The sequence below is a fragment of the Falco naumanni genome, chromosome 1 (assembly GCF_017639655.2).
Source record: "Falco naumanni isolate bFalNau1 chromosome 1, bFalNau1.pat, whole genome shotgun sequence".
Classification (NCBI taxonomy): Eukaryota; Metazoa; Chordata; class Aves; order Falconiformes; family Falconidae; genus Falco; species Falco naumanni.
The window spans coordinates 118474128-118500503 of NC_054054.1; the positions used below are offsets into that span (position 1 = coordinate 118474128).

Consider the following 26376-nt stretch of genomic DNA (forward strand, 5'->3'; position numbering starts at 1 on the left):
CATGCATATGAGCTGATGGGAAGGCTGTGAATAGGAAGAAGCCCTGTCTGGGAGAGGGCAAACAGAGAGGGCTGACATTGACAGTGAACCCTGAGCACAGCTGGACGACCCGTGGGTCTTCTGGAGGCGAGTGCAGGTAAGGTGAAATTATTTCTGCCCCAGACATCTGACAGTCCCTATGAAACAACTATGTTTATTTACTTGCTGCTGTTTCAGGGGGTTGGTAGCCAGGCTTCGGACTGGCATTTTCAGAGCCTATAGCACTGCTCTCCTCTGCCTCATCCCTTTACAACGCTTCATATTTGGTTCAGACAGTTATCAGGGCTGCTGGCAAGTTAGTGCAGCTTACTGGGGCTGAGCCTCTCCCTTTCCCAGGACTGCACTGTCATCATCTGAAACAAATGTATGCTCCTGAAGTAATTCCCTAGTATGACATTTTCTTATCAATAATGATTGCAGTTCCATGTTGTGATTGCAAATGAGAGGAGACATGAGTCCGGGCGCAAGTGATGGGGAAGGATGTAAAGGCATAGGGTAGGATGGGTAAATGAAGGGGCAGAGAAGGTGGAAAGCCGTCAGGGTGGGAGGGTGTAGATGCTATCCAATCTCTGAAAGGTGTAAAGAATTGTGTGCTTTGCATAGCCTCTTAAAACCATCTCCTGTGCATGGGCAATACTTACCCATCTTTAAGAAAACTTGGAATGAGCAATCTCCTCTGCTTTCACATCCCATTAATCCTCTTTTCAGATGTGAGACTGTTGTAAGCCATTGACTGAATGGTGCTGGCAGAGCAGATGACACTGCATGTAACCTGGACTGTAAAAGGACATGGAAAAGTTCCCAGGCTGCTTGGCAGGGGCGACCTTAGTGTGCTTTCTGAGAGGGGAGCCCTAGGACCACGCTGCCGTGCCGAGTTCAAAAGTGCCAATGTGCCCAGAATGCATAGCTACTATGTGGTTAACCATACAGTTCCTCAGTGTCTATGGGAGTGGTTTACAACTGTGTGTGGGTGGTAGATTCAGCAGGAAAATATTTGATTATGCTGAAGAAACTCTCTGATGTGCTGCAGCTGTAATGCCTCTTGCATTAGTCAAACAATAGCACTCCAGCTACCTTGTCCATGACATTAAAGATGACTTATATACTTATGACACAAGTGTGCACGTGGCTTGCTGCCATCTTGCATTCTCAGCTGAGGTCAGCCTTACATGGTGTGTCCTTATTTCCAGGATTTTCTTGTCTGTGGTGTTATGTTCTTCCCGTTTACTAAACAGTTTTCTGTCTCCTGGAAAGCAGGAATTCTCATGTTATCTTGATCCTAACTAAGGTCCATGTAGTCTCATCGTCACCATCATCAGTAAAATGCCACCTGCAACAGCAAGTTCTGGGGCATAGACTCCTAGGCAGTCCTGAAACATGTAGCTGCAAGCAGTCATTTCCTTGAAAGGAATCTCAAGTCCAGTACTTCAGGGGTTTAGGAAAATTTTCCCAAGCTGCCTGAAAAAATTATGTATTACTTGGTATCCTCCTGGTACTACCAGTCAGCTTTTCCGTTTCTGTCCTCCTGGGTACTCTTTCCTGCTTACCTTGGTTTAACCTTCACCATTCTTCCACTGAAGTTCTTAACTCCAAGCAAGGCTCTGATCCAGCTGTGCAGCCACTGCACCCTGCAGCCTACTTGCTGACCCCAGGAAGAGCAGGAACAGCACGTGCTTCTCTAGCCAGCGCCTGAGCAGTCACTGAAAACTCAGTGCCATAAGCACGTTGCATTTCCCTCGCAAACCTAGTGCTTAGAGACCTCAAACATCCTGCGGCTACTGAGCAGCTGCGTTCTTTCCATCCAGCATGGTGCTGTCTTTGTCTCGCAAGTACAATTTCCCAGGGCACCAAAACAGTGTCTGCTAAAACATCCCAGTCTGAGTGGTTAAGCACTGACATGTCGAAGCCCCATTGGAATCCACAGCTGGAAACTCCACCGGTCTTTGTCCTCCTGGTGCCTCAGCTGCAGGCTGTTGTCATGAGCAGTGCCTGGCACAACATGGGCAGGTGAGAGATGGTGACGGTGGTTGTGGTCATGCTTTACGCAACTCCTTTGCCATTGCTTTGCCTGGGGCAGAGAATACCCACAGAAACTCTAAGGGACTTCGGCGTGTTACAGGGTTATCCATCCTAAAATACACCATTCACTACACTGATGTCTCGTGGCTTCTCAGCAATGCCAGAGCTGAGAGCACTGGAACATTAGTATGTTGCAAGCTCAACTATTATTTCCTAAAACACACAGTTTTTGAGCATTGTAAGTACATAAAAAGGATTAAATTAAGAGGTGCCAGGTGCAAAGGAAACCTCCCAACTGCACCATTGTAAGCTACACCTTAATCAAGGATATGAAAACAATTTTAATAATGCTGCATTTCACTGAGTAATTGGAGGATGACAACAGACTAAGTAGGAGAATTTTCTGCCCTGCGATCACACAGTGATATTTGCATTTTCACTGATGCTGTTGTGAGTGGGGAAGGGAATTGGGTGAATACGGAATGTGGCCAGTTCTCAGAGGAAATGCATACAGGATCTATCCTGGCAGCCCAAGCACAGCCTGGAATGAAGCTGGCTAAGGGTGGCCCTAAGGCTACTAACAACAGTTGGTCATTTTGTAACTTTACCTCCAACCTTTACCAAATCTTGAAGTCTTTATTTTCAGAGGAGAAACAAGACTTACTTCATCTTCTCTTGGTTAGAAAGTAACCTGAAAGCGAGCTGGAAGCATGCCATTTCTTTGAGAGAGATGACCCAGTCGTTCAGCTAGACTGGCATGTTCCTGGAGCTCCAGCCCAGCACACCTTGTCACGTCCCTGAGAGCCAGAGTGCGCACGTCAGCCTGGGGCTCAGCAAAGCCAGATGCTTTAGAGGGGTTCTCTCCTTGAAGACAACCAGTCTGCAATGCTGGAAAACAGTGAGGAAGTTCATCACTTGCAGACAGCTTTTGCCTCCTCTGAAGTACTTGCTAGACCTGAAGTGAGATATCAGTGGGTGGAACGAATATAACCATGACCTACTCTAGTACTTCCTCTGCATAATATTTTTCCATCTCTCTGAGTCAGTTAAGGAGCTTGGAAGGATTTAGTCTGTGGGTCAAGATTTTTCTTTCATATGTCACTAGCTACGGTCAACACCTACTCCAACTAAACTTATGAACTACAGCTGAAATAGTAATTCATCTGTGGAAACACCGAAGAGACGTCAAGCATTTTTATTACATGTTTTTTTCTTATACAGATAAAGCTTTTTAGTGACAGCTTCCCTCTGACACAGGATGCCCTGTCGAAAGGGTGATACAGAAACTCACCCTGGTAAAGTGGCCTAAAACCTAGAAGAACAAAGTGTGTCTCAGGGAGTGCTGGAAATAGCATTATTATAACTACTAAGCCTGCAATGAAGGGCTTGCTTTTGTTACATGGTGTTAGTAAAAGAGGGGCACGGTACAGGTCTCCGTGCTCAATTTGAAATATCAAGTAAGGACTGCTGTCAGCTGCAGCTTTTCGTGTGCTGCTGAGGTAGTGACAAGCACCTCAACCCTCAACACATGGACAGAAGATTTCAAGAACTCTCGGATGGAGCCTGTCTCCACAGCACTGTTTTGGGACTGAGGGTAAAAGCTGTATGGCAGCCTCAGTCTCTTTTTTTTTTTTATTGGACTGCCTATGGGACAGAGCTGGATTCCATTTCTGACACTGCACCCCCCACGGAGCAAACTCATACGCTACGTGATGCTCTGCTTTCAGCACTTGCAAGGTTGAATCTCATGTTTTTCGCAGGTGCAGAGAGATTTGCCTCTGTCACTTCTACCTGCTTTTCTTGTCTCTTTTCATTAGGTGTGAGGATGGAAGTAAAGGTCAGGGTCCTGGGAGGCCCGTGGAGGAGTGTGACCTTGCAATGCCATGCGAGGACACTGTGTAGAGGACCATGTCACAGTTCAGAGGCTCGTACATGGACTGGTTGGTTGGCCTTTTTGAGCTGATGTTGCTATAGGAGGCCAGTATCAGGTTTAGTGCTGCAGGGTTCACTGGACCAAAATGCTGGAGCACAGAGACAAAAGAGCTGCTCTTCTACATCAGGAGAGTCCCTGGACTCTGGTCGGCAGGAGGTCAGGAGGGGAGAGCCAAGATGGTTCCTCCTGGTCTGGAGTTAGTTCTGTGAATTGATGCACAGGTGAGACTTCCTCATTCCAATGAAACAAAATTTCCTTGTGCTACACATCCTCTACAGATTAAGGAGGAAAGTGTTTTCCTTGTGCTCACGTTCACACACAACTGCTTCTAGTGTTTTGAAAGGTTTTCTCCGGTCTCCAGGCGTTGCGGGTGATTTCCTCTCCTTACAGGCACGAACTCCCCCGCTCCCCCGCCGTTCCTTTGGGCTGTGTTCTCCCACACAAAATACCAAGAAACGAACTGCCATGAAACCCTTTCTGATTCATCACAGATGTGGGGAAGATCTTCATCAGAAAGGGGAGATAACGGACAGTGCTTTGCTTCCCGCTAGTGAGGTGAAGTTTACTCCCAGCAAAGCCAGCCGGGTCGTGGCGGTTGTGGCAGCCGGGGGGTTTGGGCTGGGGGTGCCGTACTGCGCTGTAAGAGAACCTTAGTTTCCAGCGTGGGGCTGTTTGCACTCCCTTCGACTCACAGGTTCCACCAATCTTTGCATTTTGGGGAGCCACAGACAGGCCACAGACCTTGCTGAAAGCCTATGGAGATGCAGTGGAGCAGCAAAGGGAGGCTGGGAGGTTTGCAAACGGTCTGCACAGACGGGTGATTGCTACGTGCCGTTGGCAAAAGCAAAGTGAACCCCCAAAAAGATGAGGTAGGGCTGCGGGGCCTGTTCTACCCTACTGCAAATATCACTTCTAATTCTGCATGTTTTCAGGAACATCTTGGGTTCTTCCAGGGTTTCTTATTGTGGCATTAAGGAGAGAGACAGTCTGTGGCTGTTCTTCATCCATGCCAGAGTGACCTGTGCAGCCCGCACAGCTTCGTGTTATTCAGGGCAGAAACTGAGCTTGGAGCTGCTCAGCATTACAGATTTATTGCTGCTAAAACCAAACCAAACTCCAAACCTATTTCCAAAGACGTGAGGGAGCACCAGCAGTTGGGTGATCCACAGTAGCTACTACAGACGCGTAAGACCAGGGTAAGTTTCTGCGCAGTAAGCAGACCCGGGGCCCTCGGGCTTCCTGTGCCACATTCTTGTAGTTTGGGCAAAGAAACTATGGAGCATTCAGTTCCTAAAGTAGCACTACACATGACACCATTCAGAGGTACTAAATCCATTCTGGAAGGCAATCTAAGCACACTCAGGAGGGATTATGGTGGACCTTAAAGTCCTGATGTTTGGCTGGTGTTGTATGTTCAGGCTGGAAAGTAACTGCTTTGACCTCAGAGCACTACTGGCTTCACGGAGAAGGGACACAGAATTCCTTCTCCAGCTGCTGCGCTTTGGTCACAGAAATCACCTGCATTGGGACCTCCCCAGAAACTGTGGTTCTTGACTAACACGATGTCCCAGGGTGTGTGGCTTTCTGAAAGCCTGACCCATCATGTTATTTCTCGTTCTGCCGAACAGATGCAAAGTGAACTTCTTGCCCCAAACAGCACAGGTTTCCGCTTTCCTTTGGGAGGAAATGTTTAACCACATCTGTGAAAACCCTCTTTGGTTCTTTTGGCATGTGTAGCTTGGGTCTTCTATTTTTCCTCTTGCCACGTCATTTCAGTTTGAACAAGTGGCTTTCTGCTGCCCTGCTGTTCAGTAACTAATTTCCAGATATCTCCCAGGGCTGCAGGACTTCTTTTTGTTCACAGACCTCCTTTGCAGTCCAGAGAGGGACAAGAAAACTACTGATTATTCCCCTCGTTGGTTAAATAGAATAATTAACTTGTGGCTGATAAGGGAGGACAGAGCTTGTCAGCGTTGGTCTGCCAGTGCTAAATTACACTCTCCCAGAGTTTGAGGTTTTAGCTTGACCCCAGCATCCTCTCTGGAAAACTGAGTGGGATGTAAAATCTTGTCTGATACTGAATCTGTTCTTGATAGCAGCGACCATTGTTTCACCACAGGGTTACAAGGAGATTTTCCAAGCACCAAGATCAAACGCTGCATTTGGTACTCCAAGATGAGACTCTGCCTTGGGAATATCAAACAAGGTGTTGTCTCTCACCAGGCCTTTTCTGTGGAGTTGTGGAAAATGATCACACACACCCCACCCCCATTCACTTCTAATCATGACTAAGCTGCAGACATTTGTCATGTTACAGTATTATCTTGGTAAATGGAGTTGCTTCCAGCAGATGGCACAGCATGCATCCTGATCGAGGTTCCCTCCTGTCCCTGCCTGGGCTGCCAGAATAATGATTCTGTTAGCGTACAGATGTGGTTGGGTTTTTTTTCCTCCTAGCACTCAAAATAAATGGGGTTAAAACCACTCTTTTGTGGCGTTTCCTACCGAATAGAAGATGTTATTTCCATTTTATGCATTTTATAGCATTTTTTTTTGTTTTCTTTTTAATGTGCATAACTCCACAATCACTCTATTTTAAAAAAAATTGCCCGGACGCTGAGTGTTTTGGGTTGTATTCACAAATATGCTAACCACTGGGCACTGCTCTTTCATGTATAAATTTCTGCCCTGAAGTTACATATCTGGGCCTTCCGCATGGCAGAGGGGAAGCGTTAGGCACTTCACACCAGCTCTAGAGCAGCTAGCAGACAAAGTAGAGGCCAGTTACCAAGAAGCAGCTGGTAATTTTAACAGACTCATTGTATTTCAAATGTGTTTGTTGGGGTTTTAAGTACATTCCTCTGTACGGTCTCAAAAATGCAAAAATATTGCAGACAGACAAGCTTGCATTATAAACCCCAAGCCAAATATGAAGGTAACTTTTTTTACTGCTAATGTCAGTCAGCTCTGACAAAAACATGTTACCCCACTGGTTGCACTTGGGCATAAGCATGAGTGGGCATCACAGCCCCACCACACAGATCTCCATAAGCCATTCTTTAAAACACTTGTCTTCAACTCAACTTACTTTCATTATTCATTAATCAACAGTTTACATTAGGGGAAAAAAAAATCTGCCATAAAGGTAGGTAGCATGTTTGTTTACCTTTGCATTACAATAAATGTAAATTAGAATTTGTCTTTATTTAACCATGCACTCATGTATTTTAAGCCAAGACAAGATGACTCATAAAATACAACTCTTAGCATTTGATTTTCCTCCCATTTAGTTAAAACACATTCCAGTTCTTTCTCATGACCTAGCGTGGATTTTGTTAACTTACTACCCAATTCACAAAAAGTGAGTAAAATTTAAAGACTTCCCCTTGATTCATCAAAGCTTCTAGTCCACCAGGATTTGCACTTGCAATGAAAAAAAAATAAATCTCAAAGTATTTTTGTTTGCAAGAAAAAGCATGCTGTGGCTTGGGAGAAGGGGAGAGAGGGGAAAGCAAGGTGTGTGTCTCCAGGCTTTGGGCATCACAGGTGTGGGGGATGGCACCTTCCTCCATTTGGGATCCGTAATCCTGAGTCCTTTCCTGTAATAAGGAATGTAACGCAACCCTTGAGGACATCTGTATGTGTATATATGTGCATGAATGTATATATAGAGATAGTATAAGATAAAACAGTATACCCTTCTTTACCTAACAGGCCTTTTATGCTTCTTGAAACTTGTTAGCATCCTGGTTTTTGCTCAAATGAGCGGTCACCCAGGTCAGGAGGCCTTACGTGCCCTGATGGAAGTGTGGACTGCCAACCCTAACCTGTCACATCCAGCAGCGCCCTCAGCCTCTCTGCTCCAGGACTGCTGGGCTAGGTTCATCTGGAATACTGAGACGCAGGATTTCAGGCTTTGGCAGGGTTAGATGGCTGTTGGTTGGGATGTTGGAAATGACCGTTCCAAACCAAGCGGCTGAAGTAGTCCTTTGACTTGATGACACTGACTTGCTTATTTTCTTATTTGATGTTGGCAAATAGTATTGTTTATTTGTTTGGTACCAGCATGTTTATTCAAAAGGAATGGTGGCTTGGGCTTCCCAGCTAGACTTCTGCAGAAGTTGCTGTTCTAACCCCACTGTCTGCTGTTTGAAACTTTCACAAAGTTTTGCAATTAAATATTCTGTATTTAGCATGTGGTCAAAAGTAATTTTCCATTTGCAGAGAAAATGAGCAGAATGGTTAAACTACAGAGGAAACTGAGAGGGGAAAAGCAGCAGCAGTCATTTTGAGTATCAAAACTGGTGCGACATACATTTGCGTATCCCAGCTGCTGAAGGACCCAAGTGGAAAAAAGGAAATTTGCCAGGGAAATAGCTTTTTTGAAGGAAAAAAAATGCTACAGTCTGTGTACATGTCACTTAAACCACATTTCTGAGTCATTCACAGCCGCCTTTCGTGCAGAGCGCATGCAAAGGCACTGCACGGCGCGGTCCTTGTTGCCCGGGTAAGGACCGTGGCTGGCTGTGCTGCAGCAGCTGTGGCCAGGCAGCTCTCCATACCCACAGTGGGCTGCAGGTGGGACCCCAGGCCGGGCTTGATTTAACTGCACCTGGAAAGGCTCTCAGCTTACAGGCAGCGATCTGTGCTGCAGCTGTATCCCTGCTTTCTCGCAGAGCACAGCCCTGAGGCAGACCTGCGCTAGAAGAACCAGTGATGCAGCTCCCTTTCCAGCTCTGTTTCCACCCATCCCAGCTGGCTGCCAAGGGAGCCAGGGCTGGGGAGCGACAGCAGAAAGAGATGGGAGGAGAAGGGAAGTGCAGGGACGTGCAGGCACCTTCATCACAGAGCAAGAACCTGCTTCAGAGAACACTGAGGGTCAGATCCATTTGTATGTGTGTAATAGATGTAACTCTGGTGGGTGTGTGCAAGGCCTCCATCACCCTTACACTGATGTTTCCCTTCAACAGAAACGACCTGGGAGAGGCCAAGCAGTGTGCCTGGGACTCCAAAGAGCCCTGTGTCACAGAAGAGTTCTGCAGGTACTGTGTGATGCTGTGCCTGACCACTGCATTGGGTGAATCTGCTTTTCTGCCACTCAGCGGAGCAAAGGAAAATGCTGTGATTACGTGGGATGTATACTTAACGTACATGGTCATGTGAGTGTAGGACAGTAAACAAAAAGTGAAAAAAAGTGCCCTTCTGATACATCTTCCTCTCTGTTGTTTCCCTCCTGGTGCATCTTCTGGTAGGTCGTCTGAAGTGTCTGCTCAGAGTGGCGATGGCTTCCTTCCTTGGAGCAGGGAGGCAGTGACCCAGCGAGCCAGCGGGGCTGCTGGCTCTGTCAGGGAAGGACAGGCTGCCTTTCCCAGTCCTGCTTTCTGCTTGGGCAGGGGAAGCAAAAAGCTGCAGAGGAACGTGGGCTGGCTGTAGCTCCTTCACGCAGAGCATGTGCACAATGAAGCATTGTTGCGTGGGGTAGCTGCGGGGCTGACCCCTCCACCTCTGCCCTGACCCAAAGTTGCAGGGAATGGAGCAAAAGAGGATCAGCTGCATAATTGTACTGAAAAGCTTTGGGTACTGCAGAGAGACAAAGCAAAGCAAAAATTACTCTAGAATAAAAAGTGTTAAATGTAAAGGCCATTGCTGCCAGCTGACAGTAAATAATGCAGTCTAGATGTTTTTCACAGAATTTTTTTTAACTGATGCCCCTCTTTATCAACAGAGCTGAGTGGGAATTAGGCTTGAAGGTTGTACATTTTGTGACCAAAGGATTTTTAATGTAGTTGTGTATCTTGTTTTAACGCTACTTTAAGCATTATTCTTTGCTCAGTATATTCCATAAACAAAGCAACCTACAGCTGTATACATGAACCATAAACATCTTACAAGGGTTGCTTTCTTGACATGAAAAGCCCGTCTCCATTAAACCAGTGCTTTTTACATGTGGGTTGACCCTGGCTGGCTACCAGCTACCCACTGAGCTGCTCTATCGCTCCCCCCCTCAGCTGGATGGGGGGAGAAAAATAGGACAAAAGGCTCATGGGTCGAAGTAAGGATGGGGAGATCACTCACCAATTACTGTCACAGGCAAAACAGACTCAACTCAGGAAAATGAATTTAATTTATGACCAACCAGAGCAGAGGAGGGTAATGAGGAATAAAAGCCAAATCTTGAAACACTTTCCCCCCACCCCTCCCTTCGTCCTGCGCTCAACTTCACTCCCAGTTTTCTCCCCCTCCTCCCACCACAGCAGCACAGGGGGATGGGGAATGGGGGCTGCGGTCAGTCCATCACACGCTCTCTCTGCCCTCCTCGTGGGGAGGGCTCCTCACACTGCCCCTGCTCCAGCAGTCCTCCATGAACGGCTCCAGCATGGGTCCCTCCGGCAGGTGCCATCTATCAGGAACAGCCAGCCCCAGTATGGGGGTCCCCAGCCCGGGCTCCTCTCCCCGCGGGGCCACAGGCTCACAGCCTCCTTCGGGCACCCCCTGCCTGGCGAGGGGTCCCACATGGGCTGTGGGGAGAGACCTGCTCCCCCGTGGGTTCCATGGGTGGGAGCACAGCCTGCCTGGCCAGGGCCTTCCCGCGGGATGCCCGGGAACCTCTGCTCCACACCTGGAGCCCCTCCTGCCTCCTCCTGCCCTGCCCGGGGGGGCTGCAGGGCCGCTGCTCTCACTGTTCTCACTCCTCTCTTCTGACTGCTGCTGGTGTTGTGCAGGGTTTTTCCCCTTCTTCAACCCGCTCTCCCCAAGGTTCTGCCATCGGTGCTGGGCTGGGCTGTGGCCAGTGGCGGGTCCGGCTGGGAGCTGGCTGGCCCGGGCTCCATCGGCCACAGGGGGCTTCTCGCAGCTTCTCACAGGCAGCACTCCTGTAGCCCCCCGCCACCAAAGCCTTGCCACGCAAACCCAAAGCCCTGCTTCTTCCAACAGATCATTTTATCAAACAGTACTACAGGAACTATTTTGAGTTTGGGAGTCTCTTTTTCTTGGCTCTTTCCAGCTCAGTAACTCCTGTCACAATGCCTGGTAAAAGTCTGCTGCAGGATCCTAGAGGCGGAGCGGGCGCATGGGCTGAGCTTCTGTAGAGTCCAGTTCTGGGGTCTTCCTGGGCTGGAGCTAACACATCACATTGCCAGCCTGTTGGGATGGGGAGAAGCATCCATAGCTTCTTAGGCTGGAGGCAGTGAACACTGGTGACTCAAAAAAGGCACTGTCATTTATATCTGTATATTCAATTACGAGATTATTTTTTAAAACGTGCAATTGTTCATTTGCTAACAGCAGCAAGCCTGCTAACTGCCCATTCTGTTCTTACAGTGAATGGCTACTACATCTCTGGGACCCCAATACACCAGCTCGACTCTGGCCATATGAGCCTCCGAAAAGCCAGTGGGGACCCCCAGGTAAGTTTTGGGGAAAAAGCCAAACGGAGGTATCCAATAAAGGGGTGTTCACTGAAGTAGTTTAGGAATCTGCCCAGAGCGGGAGTGCAAGAGGCATTTTCTTTTAGAAACTGTCAGGTCAGAGAGATTTGTTGCATCTAGAAAAATTAGGTCTTTGTGCCCAGATGGTAAAACAGTACAAAATGGCAAGATAGTTTGGATTTTTTTGTCCTATCAGTCCTTTCTGAAAAATCCACCAGGCCACTTCAGTCACTATTAACAACCCAACAAATTTTCCTGCCACTCCAGCCTGAAGCCTGGGGCTGTCTCCAGCACAGTCCTCTCTCTAGACTTGCACATCTGCCCATCTCTGTGTCTCATTGTATTTTCTCGCAGCTCCAGCTTTCCCTCCCAAAGACAGTATACACAAAGAATTTGTCTGAAGCTTTTTTCTCAATTACTTCATCATTCCTGCGTGTCCTTTTGCAGGCCCTCCTCTGTGCCTTACATACCCTGTGCCTTACATAGCCTGTGCCTCACCCATCGCATCACCCCCGGGCTAGCGTTCAAGCCGGTTTCCCCTGCCTGTTTGTCCAAGTTTTCAAGAAATATCCCTGCACTTTTTCTTGTACCACTTCATGTCTCTGGGAGGGTCTTCCCTGCAGGTCTGCAGATGCAGCACAGGGCTCTGGGCCCTCTTCCAGCTCCTCCCACGAAACTTCGCTCCCTGCCGAAACAGCAACAGTTGAATAGCTAGTGGGTTGCACTCCCGTTTGGTTGTGCTTCACTGCCCGCTGGCATTTTTCCCCTGATGGTACCGGAGCCGAGTTCTCTGTTTCATTTCTGTATTAACTGGTAGGTTCTTCTGCAGTGCAACTCCTTAAGTACTCCCAGTGAAATGCATGTTTCATTTGTGTGCTGCTGCCATGCTGACCTGGGTTGCCTGTTGCTCTCAGCGTCCCTCTGATGTTCCCCATTTCCTGGTCTAAATTTTGTATTGTCTGCCAACTGTCCCTTTTTGCCTCAACCTACTTTCTCACCCCTTGCCTCCTAGGTAGTGGCCTTCAGCCTTGTCCTCATGTGTTCTGTTTTAGCTAAGTCAGCAATTCTGGTTTTGCTTCCCCACCAGTGGATTAATGGCATCTCCCATGATACAGGCCAGCACTTTGGACTCCCTTTTCCTTCCACATCAAACATCTTGCACTTAACTGCCCGTGCTGCTTCATCCCTGAGCAGTTTACACAGGCTGGGCAACTAAACCAGGTCAAAAGCATTTTCAAAACTGAGGTAGTGCATTACCAGACAGCCCTGTCCGCATGTCTGTTGTGACGCCCTCGGAGAACCCAAATAAGCTTGCAGGCTGTGACTTTCTTTAAAAAAAAAGCTATGCTAAACCTCATGTAAAAAAAATCATTTCTCAAGGTATCTGATTCACAAATGTTTCTGCAGTTGGCTTAGTACACAAGTCAGATTAACTGACTCCCCCAGAACTTGGTTTGTAGCAATATTTGCCACTCTCCATTTTTATGGTGCTGAGTGTGACTAAAGTTTATAGTCACCTTCTTGGTGAAATTCACATCTGAGTCGCATGGGGAGTCCACTGCCATGCACTGGTTTGCTCAGCTGACTCAGCCATCAGACCAACAAAAAAGTCCCTTTTATGACTTTTCTCATCCGTGTCAACAGCCTCCGGGATGATTTCTTTCCACTGCTCCTTTATTACAGGTTTTTCCAAATTGAAGTCCTGGCTTCCTTCCTGCTTTGAACCTGTAGCTAGTTCTGAATCTGTAACTGGCTGCTGGTACCATTAATTCTAAGAGCAGCTTGTGTCCGCGCCCGCTTGGGAGCCTGCCTTGCCTAGGAGCTGCGGCTGCTTTTGCAGAAGAGTTCTCAGTACGGAAAGCGTCTGACCAGCTGTTGGTTGCAAGAAGCTGCTCTCTGCACCCTCAAACTCACCCACTTTGGCCAGTCCCTCTCCTCATCTGCCCGTCCTGGGCCGTTCTAAGCCGCTTTGCCTTGACTGCCTCTGTCTGTCACGGCACAGGCTGGCTGCCGCGCACAGCAGCTTGCGGGCCTTCCCCGGGGTGCATTCTCGGGCCGGGGTCGCAGCCACCACGCAGGCAGAGGGCGAGCCCCTCGGCCCGCTCAGCCACAGACCGGGGCAACAGGGCAAGGGGGGAAAAGCCGCCGCCGAGAGCGGCGCGGAGCTGGAGCTGCGCTGTGCGGGGCGCTGTGCGGGGCGCAGGCGGGGCCCGGTGCCCGGCTGCCGAGAGCGGCCCGCGGGCACTGCTGCCGCACGGGGACGGGGCCCAGCGCGGCCGGGGCCGCTGCCCCAGCCCAGCCGCCCATGGGGGTCGCCCGGGCAGGCTGTCCCTGTCGGTGGGAGGCTCCCGTGGGGGCCGGCCCCGGGCGCGACGCTGCCGGTGAGAGCTCGCCCGCCGGCGGGATGCGGGCTGCAGGCCGAGGGGCGGGAGCTACCCGGCCGGGCTGCGCCCCACGGCCCCGCTCCTCCCCGCGGCGGCTGCGGTGGACGCGGTGCCGGGCCGGGGGACACGGGGCGCGGCCCCAGGGCGCGACCCAGCGGGTGCTGCCGGGAGCGGGCTCGCACGCTGCGGGGCAGCTCCCGCTGCTCCCGGGCCGGCCGCCGAGCAGCACCGCGCCGGTGCCGACCCGCACCCCCCAGCGCGGCGCGGCGGAGGCAAGAGCTGCCGCGGGGGCCCGGCTGCCACCCCGGCCCGGCTGCCACCCCGGCCCGGCGGGAGCCGGCTCCGCCCCTCGCCCCGCCCCTCACCCCGCCCCTCACCCCGCCCCTCACCCCGCCCCTCACCCCGCCCCGCCTCGCCATTGGCCGCGCGAGCTGGCGGCTGCCAGGGTGGGCGGCCCCGCCGGGCGCTGGCCCCGCCCCCGCTCCCTCGGGTGCCGAGCGAGGGAGCCGAGCGCCGAGCCGAGCCGCGCGCCGGGCCATGGGGTCCGCCTAGCGCCCGCCCGCCATGCTGGGCTCCGAGGCCGGCCGTGACGGTGCGCCCCGCTTGTCTCCACAGGCCCCGGGGTCCCCTGCGGCGCCGCGGCGGCAGAGCAAGGAGAGCAGCCTGACGGTGAGTGCGGCGGGGCCTGCAGCGCGGGGGGACAGGGTGCTGCGCGGGCCGGGGGCTGGGGGAGGCGGCGGGGACCCGGGGAGGCGGTGCGGGCCCGGCCACGGTCCCTGTCGCCCCGGCTCCGGGCGGGAGGGGAGGGCGGGCTGGGTGAGGGGAGCACCCCGCTGCGAGCGGCTGGCGGCCCGCCCGGGGCCCGAGGGAGCGCGCCCTGCCCGGCAGCCCCCGGCCCGGCGGCCTCCGGGTCTGGCGGGGCACCGGGGGTGGCGGAGCAGCAGGCTGCGGGGATGGGCCGTTTGCCGTGCCGGGGCAGAGCCGGTGCTCTTGTCCCCAGCGAGGTGTCAGAAGGTATTTTTCGGTGCCAGAGAGTCCAAGCGAAGATTTCTGATGGGAAGTATAGGCAAAGCTTTTAGGTTTCAATATGAAGTTAATCTTGCTTTTGCTTTTAACTTTACTAATTACATATGGCTGACTTAATTAAGATGTTCTCAGTGTCGTGTTTACAGACATTAATATCTTTTGCATGCCTGGTGACTTCGTCTGGAACACACTTTATGCTTCTGGGCTACTCAGCACAGAACAGATGTTTAGAAACGGAAAGGAAATCAAAATAGATTAATGAAAGTGGTTGGGAATACAAAGGTTTGTTTAAAGGGAAATAATAAAATAGATAAACGAGCAGATAAATTGCAGCGATAAAGGAGAGCCAATAAACATGCTTACAGCTGCAGGCATTAGCAGGGTATAAAATCTGTGAGAACAAAAGGAATAATTTAATGTAATCCATCACTGTGAACTGTTACTACGAGGGGGAGGTTCTTGTCACCAGCAGCCTGTTGATTTATCCACCAATGGGCATGATTCCCTGGTTGCTGGTGCCAGGGATGAGGGTTCGGAAGGAGCAGCACCGGTGCCCCTGCAGTGCAGGGCAGTCACTGCCGTGCGGGGACAGTTTTCTGAGGGCAAAAAAAATATCTCCAACAGTTTGCTTGGTTGTCGAAATCAGCTGTTGCGAATCAAAAATGTGTTGTGACTGTTCCTAGTGTATTGAGAGAGCAGGACCTCTGGATGTGTTGGTTGGGACAGATCTGCAGATGTCCTGGGGACAGCGGCAGGACCGCCCGGTCTGCGGCGGCCAGGGCTGGAAATGCGTCCGACCCACCTAATGCAGCCCCAGGCCACCCAGGTGCGAGGGCCCGGAGCAAGCCACGTGCTGAACATAGTGTCCAGAGGGACTAGAAGTGGTCCCGGGGTGGGTGGCAGGGCGCAGCGCAAGGGTGGGAGCGCTTGTATCTCTGAAATACTCGCTGCACTCAGGGGTGAGGAGTCAGGCTGTTCACTGAGGGTGGTGTTCACTGTCTATTTGCTGGCCTGTGTGCCATCTGGTAGCATCTGCAAAGCAAGAAAGTGGTGTGTGTTATGTCAGGATCATTGGCTGAGCATTTCTTCAGCACAAGTCCAAAGCTTTCAAGTGCGATGCATCAAACAGACAAAAACAAGCTAATTTTAACAGCTGTTTGCTCCAAGCCATTGCCTGCATCAAGGAAGCTTTGTGAAAAACAGTTCTCATACAGAGCGTAAACTGTAAAACAATGTACATTTTCCCCATCTCCTAGCGGTCAAGCTGACCTTGGGATGGTCTTGTTAACAGAGCTGCAGGGCACGTCCTTAGCTTACTGTCAGATGGTTTCTTTTGTTCTGTAGCAGTGCTCAGGCAGAATCTTTTTTTTTTTTTTTTGCCGAGGGGGATTTTGTGATTAACTTTGGGGTTTTCAGTCCAGCAGACCTCCCACAAACTGAAATCCTGTGATACGTGAACTGCAGGTGATGTCCAGCCTGACCAGCGGCTGCAGCCTAGCTGTCTGTTTCACTGCTTTCAGCAGAGGAGTGGGAGCTCGTTCCCATCTTCCTGGGAATGCACCTGCCTCCTCTACATCCAAATAACCATTTAGGAGCACAGCCTCTGAAGATCCTGAAGGCAGGGGGGAGCTGGAGTATTTCTCGTTTGTATTTCCCCAACAAGATGAAGAATATGGTGTTTTCTCTTTGGTAGATGGATGTTACCAACGCTGTGTTGTCTGCTTCCTTTGGAAGGGAAAAGCCAGCTGGGTTGCATCAGAGGCTGTTAGGAAACTGGTGCTTGCAGAAATTATTGATCCTCACTTAGGAAGCAGCAGTGCAAGACTGTGGTGTTTGTTGATTTTTGCAGTGACTTTCAAGGTGCTCTCATTAGTTTTAGGCTGGATAGTTTGCTGCCTGATTCCTGAAGAGCTGTCTCTCTGGCCATGAGTTACCCGTGGAAGCTGGAGCTCCTTTACCGTAGGTGAGGGAGAGTTAAATGGGGAATGTATGGGGGTGTGTTGACTTGGGGACAGAACCGCGTCTCACTGCAAGAGCAAGAAGCCTCTGTGATGATGCAGTATTTCTGATTGTGGGTTTCTTTCTGGAGGATGCTCTAGTGCCTTGTCAAGATATGTCATGGCTTGGAAAGTGCCGGCACTTGTATTGCGTATGTTGGACGCATAAATAAACACATGCTGCCGATGGGAAGAGGAGCAGCCTACATCCAGTAACTTGTGTTTTTTGCTGCTGTGCTCTGCACCTGACACGATGTGATGAACACAGCGTGAGGCTATCCTATGTGTTCAGTGCGGTTCTCCCTTCTGCCCTGGGGCTGACTGCTGCGTGGCAGAAACTGTCAGAAGTCCCGTTTTGGCAGGCAGTGACGGAATCATCTCTGAACATTTCTACAGATAGGCCAAATAAAGAGGGCTCCTAAACACTTGTCGCAGAATCTTCCCTTTGAAACAGGAAGCATATCAATTGACTTCCTTAACAACCACGGCTTCAGCAGTCTGTTCTCCCATTCTGTTGTGCCATTGCTGCACTAATTCCACGTGCAAACGCATGGTGTTGAAGCTACCTAGACACAGTCCAGGCATTCCTGGGCTTTCCTGTCTGGGTAGTTAAAACTGTGCCTTTGCCTGAGCTCCTTGGAGATCTCCTCTGGCCTGTGCATTGTGTGGTTGTGCCCAAACAGTCCCATTTGGCAGGTGAACTCATTACATCTAGTGGAGTTCACTGGTTTACTTTTCAGGTCTCACCTGAAATTGTAAATCAGATCGTGAAGTCAGGTGTTCTTGCACAGCTGTGCTGTGTTTAAGATGCTGTGGATGTGCAGAAATCCAGAAAAATAATCTGCATTTTTAGGTTGAAGAAATGAGCAAGAATGTTGCCCTGCTTTAGTTACTTTACCACGGCTCAGCAAGCTCGCCCACTGTCTGCTCATTTATTTATATAGTGTGTTATGTAATAAACATGTAGTTGATTATCTAAGCCTTGATCAAATTATTCTTGTTTTATTCACGTTGCTTGGCAATGTCTCATGTATTGGTGAGTGCTGGTAGCCACTTCAAAGCCTTCATAGGACTTTGAAATCCATTAAATGAATGTGCATGTCCAGCCCAACAAAGTTGCTTGCTCCTGTGCGCACTGCTCTCGTGCAAATCCTCTGCGCTCATCTGCCTCCCTGTGACTGTTCTTCTGTCACCCTTTTGCATCTCAGACGTAGTCAAGAGCCACCTACAACGCAAACAGCCAATTTTGCCATCACTTCCAATGTACTCATGTGAAATAGGAGTTGGAATATTTCGTTGCTAAGGGTATAATTGCTTTTGCTCACAATCAGTATACAGGCAAAAGTATTTGAATCTACTTATTGAGTTTGGTACACCGCAGGTTTGTCAAGAGAAATGAATCCATTTGTGTTGCTTGTCTGGTTTTCTTATCGCCCCCCTTCACTGAGCTTTGTTTTCATTGTGTTTTTCACAACATGTCCCCTCGGGCTGCGTACCTTCTTCTAGCCGTGGCCATCCAGTGGCTCTCACACACGTGTCCAGGTGCCACTTGCGTCAAGGGGCAGCTGGAAGGACAGGCTGCTGTCCTCTGGCATGTTTGCTTAGCTTATACTTGGAGTACGCCTTGCTGGTGTCTTGTCATTAATTTTGCTTTGTTGCAAGCTGACAACAGCCATTATTTTTATTAGTGAAAAGGCTGGGTGGGGATTTAATATGGTGAGGCTGATTATCACCTTGGCTGTCCCAGCGGAGCCTGCACAGATGTAATGCAGGTCATAATGCCTTGTTTTCTCTTAAAGTTCTGTGATTCCATTAGTTATGTGTTTTAATTTGTTTTGTTTCTTACTGGCAATTACAGCTGTAATAGCTTCTGCACGCTTTTGTTCAGGCCTTGTTGGCTAGTCAGCATTGTTGAAAGAGATTAGCGTTGCGATGGTCTGTCCTGTTGTTTGAATTTGGACCTTGCACGTCGCCTGACTGGCGGTCAGAGATGTGGCTGGTGAGAGCGGCACAGGGAGGGGGTGTCCCTGCCCGTGGGACTGACAGAGCTCTTAATGCTGCTGAATGTTGGGACGTCTTCGTGAGATGCTTTGGCTGTCTCTGGCATCAGTCAAAAAGCTCACTGGTGGGTCTAAGCTGGCAAACCAGAGTGCTTTTTTTCAGCTATTTTTGATTCTAGAAAAAAGAAAAGGAGCATTCCAGAGGGAGGATTGCGGGGGGAGCGAGATGTGGTCACTCCACTACTGGCATGAGGCCATGTCATGCTCAGTGCCAGCCCAGTGTTCGCCTCCCTGCTGGGAAACCCTGAGAGGTTTTAGAAACATTCCAAAATACAGATCCAAGAGCTCTTGTTTACATAATAAGAAATCTGTGGTGATGAAAGGAAAGTCAGTCACAGGATTTCCTACACAGTTGTATATATTTTTTAGTAATATTTCTAGAGGTTTGAAAATTTTTGTGCCCTCTCTGGGACTTTGTGTAGAAAACTGTAAGTTCTGTCAGGTTCTGTTTACCACACAAATAATCCTTCTTTTTTGTTTTGTTTTGTTTTTTTTTTTAAGATCAAAACCTCTGCATTTTGTTTTTTTAATTGACACCAATTTCCTTTTGAAAGTGATACTAGACCCAAATGTCCTCATGACTTTTTCCAGACAATTCCGCATCATTTCCAGACAATTAAGTATAAGCTTCTGAGAAGTGAAGGATGTTTGATTTATTCATAAAGCTTTTGGTCTGATGATACTCTGAGAGAATTAACCCTACACTCATCACCTGTTAATAAGTGTGCTCACTGTTCTTCTTCCTGCTGTGCACGTGGACATGGTGCTGTGCGTATGGTCCATCGCGGTGGGACAGCTTCGCCAGTCCGAGCATGGGCATTTCCAGTGACTCTATTTACTTCCTCCAGACATCAGTGATGTAACAGAGTTAATAAGCAGCTTCCAACTGTTACAGATTTAGTTTTTGTGAAGCAGGTGCTGGATTTAGCAGGGAACATGGATTTCCCATGCAGTTTCCCTTTGCAGGTTTTTAAGCTGCAGGGAACAACTCGTGTGCCACTGTACGTGCTCCCAGCCGCACATGTCCTGGTGCACGGTGCGATGGTGCTGAGTCTCCTGGTAAGGGCTGCACCATACACTGAGGAGGTGCCTATTTCCCACCCTTCGTGTTACCCAGTGTGACAGTGTTGGGCCCTAGAAATCTGCCCTGGCAACACTGCTGTCTTCACGGGGGCATTTGGTCCTTTCTCAGCTGGAACCAGTTGGTTTGGGAACACACAACTCCACGCAGCAGGTGTGCAGGGCAGTGTTTAGTGCAGGCTGCCAGGCTGGGGCGGCTGGAGATGCTGGGAGGACTGGCATCCAGATGACCTGGGGCTGGCATTCAGATTTTGATTTGGTGAGGGTGAAAGGCAGTGTTAAAGCCAGAAATGCCCAAAGCCAGACGCTGTATAACCCCTCGAGGCACCACATACCTTCGCATGGTCACCTCCAGCACTGCCATTGCTGGCAGGACCCTGTTTCCCGATTCTCCCCTGCTCTGGGAAGATGCGCTGCAGTGTTGCTCACCCATGGAAGCAGCTGGCCCACCATGATACATGGCAGAGCAATTCTGCACAGGTTCTGAGGCGAACTCATTTTTTGAAGGTGAAACTACAATATGTTGTGTTGTTTGAGAAATAGGGTGTGGTGGTGACAGCACAGAGGCAGGGCCAGGTACCAGCGTGGCCCATCACCAGCAGTGACATGGGGTTTTGTGACCTGGGACGTGAAGTGGAGCCTTTTTTCCATCTGCCCTTGCACGCCAGTCTGGCCTTTGCCCAGGTGGGTGCTTGTTGGACGGTCTGAAAATTTGGCTGAAGGTTTCTAGCTGGTATTTTTAAGACGTTTGGGCTGATCAGTTGTGAAGTTTCCTGGCAGGGGTGAGTCCCTGAACAGGGTGCTAAGCCAGGGCAAACAGGCAGCAGATCGCAGCGGAGCTTTGCCGTGGCTGCGAGCACCTCTGTGTGCTCCTGCTGGCTGCACCCAGAGGAGAGGTGCCAGCACCTGGGCTGCTTCCAGTGGACGATGGGATCTGCTTGCAGGCTTTTAGATCTGGTGATCCCTGAATGGAGCAGGGGAGGTAACCTAACTTATCTGACCAAAAAACCAGGGCAGGGTGGGCTTGCAGTGCTGTCCTGAGAGAATTGAGCTGACAGGGAAGAGGCAGGAGGGGAAAACTTGAGCAGAGACAGAAGGTGTCCTCGGTGAAACATCCCTCATGGAGGGGCTTCATGCTAGAGGTCACCCTGGGGTGACACAGGGGCCCACTGCTGCAGCACGGACAAGCCCAGCTGAGTGTGACTACACTGGCATGTCCCCTGGCACATCCCCTGCGGCCGTGGGGGTGCTGGGTGCCTGGGTGAGGGTGAGCACCAGCACTTGTCACACAGCCATCCCGCTCTGAACCGAGCAGATGAACACAGTCATCATCATGCGTTCTGATGCATGGCACTTCTGGTGGAGAACATCAGGGAATGGGGAGGTGTTTTCAGCAGTTCCTGTTGTCTGTTCTTGGGACTGTGTGGCTGGTGGAGGCTGGCTGTGGCTGGAGGTGCAAGCTCACCCATGCACGGCTGCTGCCTGCGAAGCGATGGTGGAGTGAGAGCCCCAGTCTCCAACCTCCTGCAGATCAGATTGAAGCCTGATGGGAGCTAGAAGGAAGCTGGAAGGAAAGATGCATGGTTTAAGATCTAGCTGAGGTGACAGCCAAAGATACTATAGGTACAGGGTCCTCAGCCTGCTTTGAAATGGACTTGGCAAACTCGTGGCAGAGTGATTTTTGTGGAGAGATCGGTGGAGAAAGCTCTTGCATTACGGACAGGACAGCCACTGAAATTTCAGCATGGGCAGACAGCAGCAGGGCCAGTGTGGGTTCGTAGCAGCAGGGTTGTATCCCCTAAAGGCTTTGTCTGCGTTGCTGCAGCTTGGTGGATTTACACCGTGTCAGCGCTTGTCAGCATGTTGCCGTGTGGGTTTTGATCCCCTCTGAATAGCCCAAAGGCAGATTCGCTGCATGTGAGCACTACCTTTAGGTCTGCCCGTGCAGTGCAGCTGCACTAACCTTGCCCACAGCTTTGCGTTTGGATTTCCTGTGAACATTAACTGGTATTATTAAAAAAAAAAAACCCAACCAAACAAACAAAAAACCCCCAAAAAACCCCACCCCAAAACCAACAAACCCATACAGTTATATCTGTGAGTCTTCCATCCCCCATTTCTGTTGGTTCCTTGATTAATACACACGTACCCTTAGTGTCCAGGGGACCTGCAGGTGCGATAAGAGGGACTGCTTTTGGTGTGCCTGCCCAGCAGAAATTTTAGGCAAGTGTTATGTACTGGCAGTGAGCTCTGACTCTTGCTGACTTGCCCTGAAGGGCTTAACTGTGTCCAGAGTTATTCTGCAGCACATTCTGCAGTAGCTGTCATGATCTTCGCTTCCACTGTGCTTTTTGTCAGGCTGCATTTTCTACTGCAATAACTTAATGAGCACTTGTACTTTTTTATGCCTTTGTTCGATGACTGTGATGAGTGCTGTCTTACAAATTGCTGTGGGTTTTGCACACTGAGGGTTAGCTGGCTTTAGAGAGACCCTGTTCCTTTTTGCAGGAAGCATCACTTTCATCTGAAGAGGTCTCTGGGATAGGTGGAAGGGCTGTGTGCTGAAAAAAAACCACCTTTTTTGTAAATCTGTAACAGACTTAACATAGCCAAGATTTTCTGATGAAATATGTCAACAGTGCCTGCAGTGCTCTCTCCTGCTAACGATATTTCTTGGGTTCAGGGCATGCTCGGGGTGTTTCACATCAGGATTTTTGCCACAGTTTGTTAGTGGTCCAGGAGAACTCCCTGTATGGTGCTTTCCAAATCAAGCTGGTTTTCCTCGTGTGAAATGGGTAGTTTATTTTCCTTGGAGCCAACACTCCTGCTTGCTCAGAGGAGCTTTCTGGGAATACTTAGCTGCTGTTTCCATGCAACAACCAATTTTTTTTCACTGACATGCATTTACTGTGGATTTTCTGGTTGGAAACGCATGTATATAACCTTTAATTTGCATATATCTCATCAACAGCTAAATTTCATTACCTTCTAACGCTTTTGCTTTTTTTTTTTTTAAAAAAAAAAAACCAACAACAGATAAACTGTGTGACTTTCCCCCACCCTGACGTAATGCCAGAGCAGCAGTTGCTGAAACCTTCTGAGTGGAGCTACTGTGATTATTTCTGGGTAAGTAGGCAGCTAGCCACATGCCATGTTGCAGCTCCTGAGCTTCCAAAAAAGTGGAACAAACAGCTTGATCTGTGGTACAAGGGGAATTTGGGCTGAAATGCAGTGTGTTAGGGCAGTACCAGGGAGCTTGAGGACACTGGTGAAGATCAGGTGGAAACCATCTAACCTGTCTCAGATGTGGGTGATTGCCAGAAGAGTGTCCAGAAGGGCAAGGTCAGCTGTCAGGAGATGGGGAGGGTGTAGGACAAATTGCACATCTCAAAATACATCAGCCAAAAGGGCTGTGCAGTGAGAAGGGGGGTAGCAAGGTGGCTGACAGGGAATGTTATTTCAGTGTTTCACAGAGCACAAGAACTAGGGATGCAGAAGAAAGCTGGGGGTATCACATTTAAAGCAAGAAGATAGTTACAAACTTTGTGTTAAATTGTAAGACTCGCTCCCACAGGATATTCTGGAGGCCAGATCATAAATGACTTTTTAAAAGGATGAGGTTTGTGAAGGACAGGCCCCTTAGCAGCTCTTAAATTGAGTAGTTTTAACGCAGCCTTCAGCATGGGAAGTCTCTAGTGGCTGTGTTTCTGTGTGCCCTTCTGTGCTTAGCTCTGCTTTCAGGATCCTGTATCGGATTAAAATGATGTAGTAGTCCTTCAAGTGTGGAGCTGATAGAAAAAAATCTTCCACTGGAAAACTGTTTTTTGGGGGGTGGGGGGATTACTACCTCAAAAATGAAGATTTTAGGAATGTTACATTTGTTTTCAACTATCAGTTATTGAAACATTTCCTTTTAAAAAAAAAAAAAAACTTGCAAAAAAAGGGTAGCTGTTGGAGACGTAGCAGCACTTCCCTTGTGTGTGCTGAGTGTTGGTGTGAGGAGTAATGGCAGTAACTTGCTAAAATACACTTACATACTTGCAAATGGTCATGCTACCAAACCATCAACATTTTTTCAGTTTCTCAGTCTTCTGATCCTAATGAGCAATGAATCAATAATGATGTATAGGCTTATTGTTTGCATGTGTCTTGCAGAAGTCACTGCTCTGCTTGGTTCGTTCTGTTTAGGCTGAGCCACCGTTTGGCTCTTTGGGTTTGGTCACATCTCGCTCTCAGTGAAACTGCACTTAAAGCTGCCTGCCTTCTGCAAACTTTTATCCTCCTATAGCTCCGCTCCCAGGACTTGCCTCTTGTCCCCCATGGTCTGCACATAACTTGCCCTCCTTCTTCAATCAGCTCCACTCCTCTCATTGTGTTAGCTGCCCACTGCCTGGTGCGATGTCCTACGAGTCTCACATTTTCATTAATGTGGCATTTAATGTGCAGCACCCAGGGTATTAGAGCAAAACCTGCAGTCCTTAGGGAAGTGTCCTCTGGGCCTCATTGTTGGAAGCGGGTAGGAAATGAAATTCTGAAATCAGGAAATGCAGATAGAGGAGAGAAAAGAGGTAGCAGAGAGAAGACTGTGTTGGTCCTTGTAGCAACCCTGAAGTCAGTGGAGCAAAGGGTGGGGAGGGCTGTGTAGGAAACAAACAGTGAAAGGTGGGATGTACGGCACTCATCTGTTGAACAAGCTGCTGGTTTACAGCAGGTTGTGCAGGTTGGCTGTATTTTTCTGAGTGCAAATCGGGGTTGAACTTGACAGTCTGTTAAAGGTCGTTTAGGGCTGTTACCCCTGGAAGGAGCAGCAGTGTCCTCCCCTCTGCCCCAGCAGTTCCTTTGTGCCGGCTCCAGGGTCCCTTCTTCTCCTGGCAGGATGAGCCGCCAGGGCTCCCACTTGCAGAGCCAGCCCAGGGGCATCACCAGGTCTGCAAGGCCGTGGGCAGGGAAGGCAGGTTTGCTGCTTCGACTCTGACATAGTCCTGTGCTAGCTAAGGGTAACTGTAAAGCTTCCTTTTTTATTGAAAAAAAAGCAATAAGAGGAGGGGAAAAGAGAAAGTGTTGGCTGGGGTTGGCGGGGCTCTTCAGACCCCGCTGCTGCCTGCGGCTCGGGCTCCTTGGGCAGCTGTCACGGGGAACTGCGTGTCTGCCGTTTTGATCCCCATATCTTTTCGTTGAACTTTGTTTTTCCTTCCAGGCTGATAAGAAGGATTCGCAAGGGAACAATACAGTGTCGGGATTTGAAATTCTTCTTCAAAAGCAACTTAAAGGGAAACAAATGCAGAAAGAAATGGCAGAGTTTGTTCGAGAAAGGTAATTAGCACTTTACTATCAAATTAACTATTAATGGCAATAGCTTTTTTTCCTGGTTTAGATATTCCTTTAGTACACTAATGATATAGCTTAAACTGTGTAAGAGAGATGCTGCCAGTTCTTAAAGAACATTTAGTATATCTTTAATGTCCATCCACGCTCTCCAGTCTTCCTTGGCTCTCACTTGTCTCTCCTGCTGTGCCTGTCTCAGGTGTATGGCACACAGGCTATCTGTTTAGATGGAGGGAACCAAGAAGTTATTAAGCTGCAGGTTCAAGGGAAGAACATGAACATGACCAAAACAGAGTAGAGCTGATATTTAGAAAGGAAAGGTTTTGTCTGAAAAATAAAGCAGCACCTTGTGGACATGGAGCATAGGCACAGTTTCCTAGAGGAAGATGTGAAAAGACATTACTTAGGACTTACACTGGTTATGGAGCTAAACTACACATACTTAGAGTGAATGCTCAAGTCATAGAGGCAGACGTCGCTACCAGAAGATGCCACAATGCTGTTAATGGTCTCTTCTGCTGACATGGGAAGTGCACTGAGCACCAAACAGGCAGTTGGTAGATGCTCAGTTCAACCCCGTACAGGAGATGATGGGAAATCATTACTCATAAATAGTGTAACTATTATTTGAAGTCATTTGTCGTGTGTCCAAGCCAGTGTAAATCATCTTGAGGATGACTGAAAACTTGAGAACAGCCCAAAGGGAACAAGCAGTGTTTAGTCCCAGGAGGAAGGCAGAGCTCACTGACGGGTGTTCTCTCCTGGAGGCAGCTGCACCAGTTGAAGGAGCTGTGTTCCTCTGTTCTTGCCTCTGTGTTGGTGCTTGCTGCTGAGTTGGTATTGCCTTCCTGGTCCACTGCTGCAGACACAGTGTGGCTGTGCTGACATAAATCAATCGTGGTGTAAGCAATGAACAGGGCAACAACCAGAGCCATCTGTGTTGGCATTTGGAGGGCAGTTCCATTGGGCAGAACTTGCAGATAGTTGCTTTCATTTCTAGTTTGTTTTCTTTTTCCCTTTCATCTTTTTTTGTAGTATTAGGGATATGGCAGCATTGGAGAAATGCAAAGTTTAGCACAGGTGATA

The 26376-nt window shown here is 49.4% G+C and overlaps 1 protein-coding gene across 1 annotated transcript in view; it reads left to right on the plus strand.

Moving 5' to 3' along the window:
* GAS7 (growth arrest specific 7) overlaps nucleotides 1–26376 on the plus strand; it is a 96584-nt gene that overhangs the window by 48297 nt on the left and 21911 nt on the right. Inside the window, 5 exon segments of the mRNA XM_040580866.1 lie at nucleotides 8962–9033; nucleotides 11312–11397; nucleotides 14418–14471; nucleotides 23002–23091; nucleotides 25163–25278. Coding sequence (XP_040436800.1) covers nucleotides 8962–9033; nucleotides 11312–11397; nucleotides 14418–14471; nucleotides 23002–23091; nucleotides 25163–25278 — 418 coding nt within the window.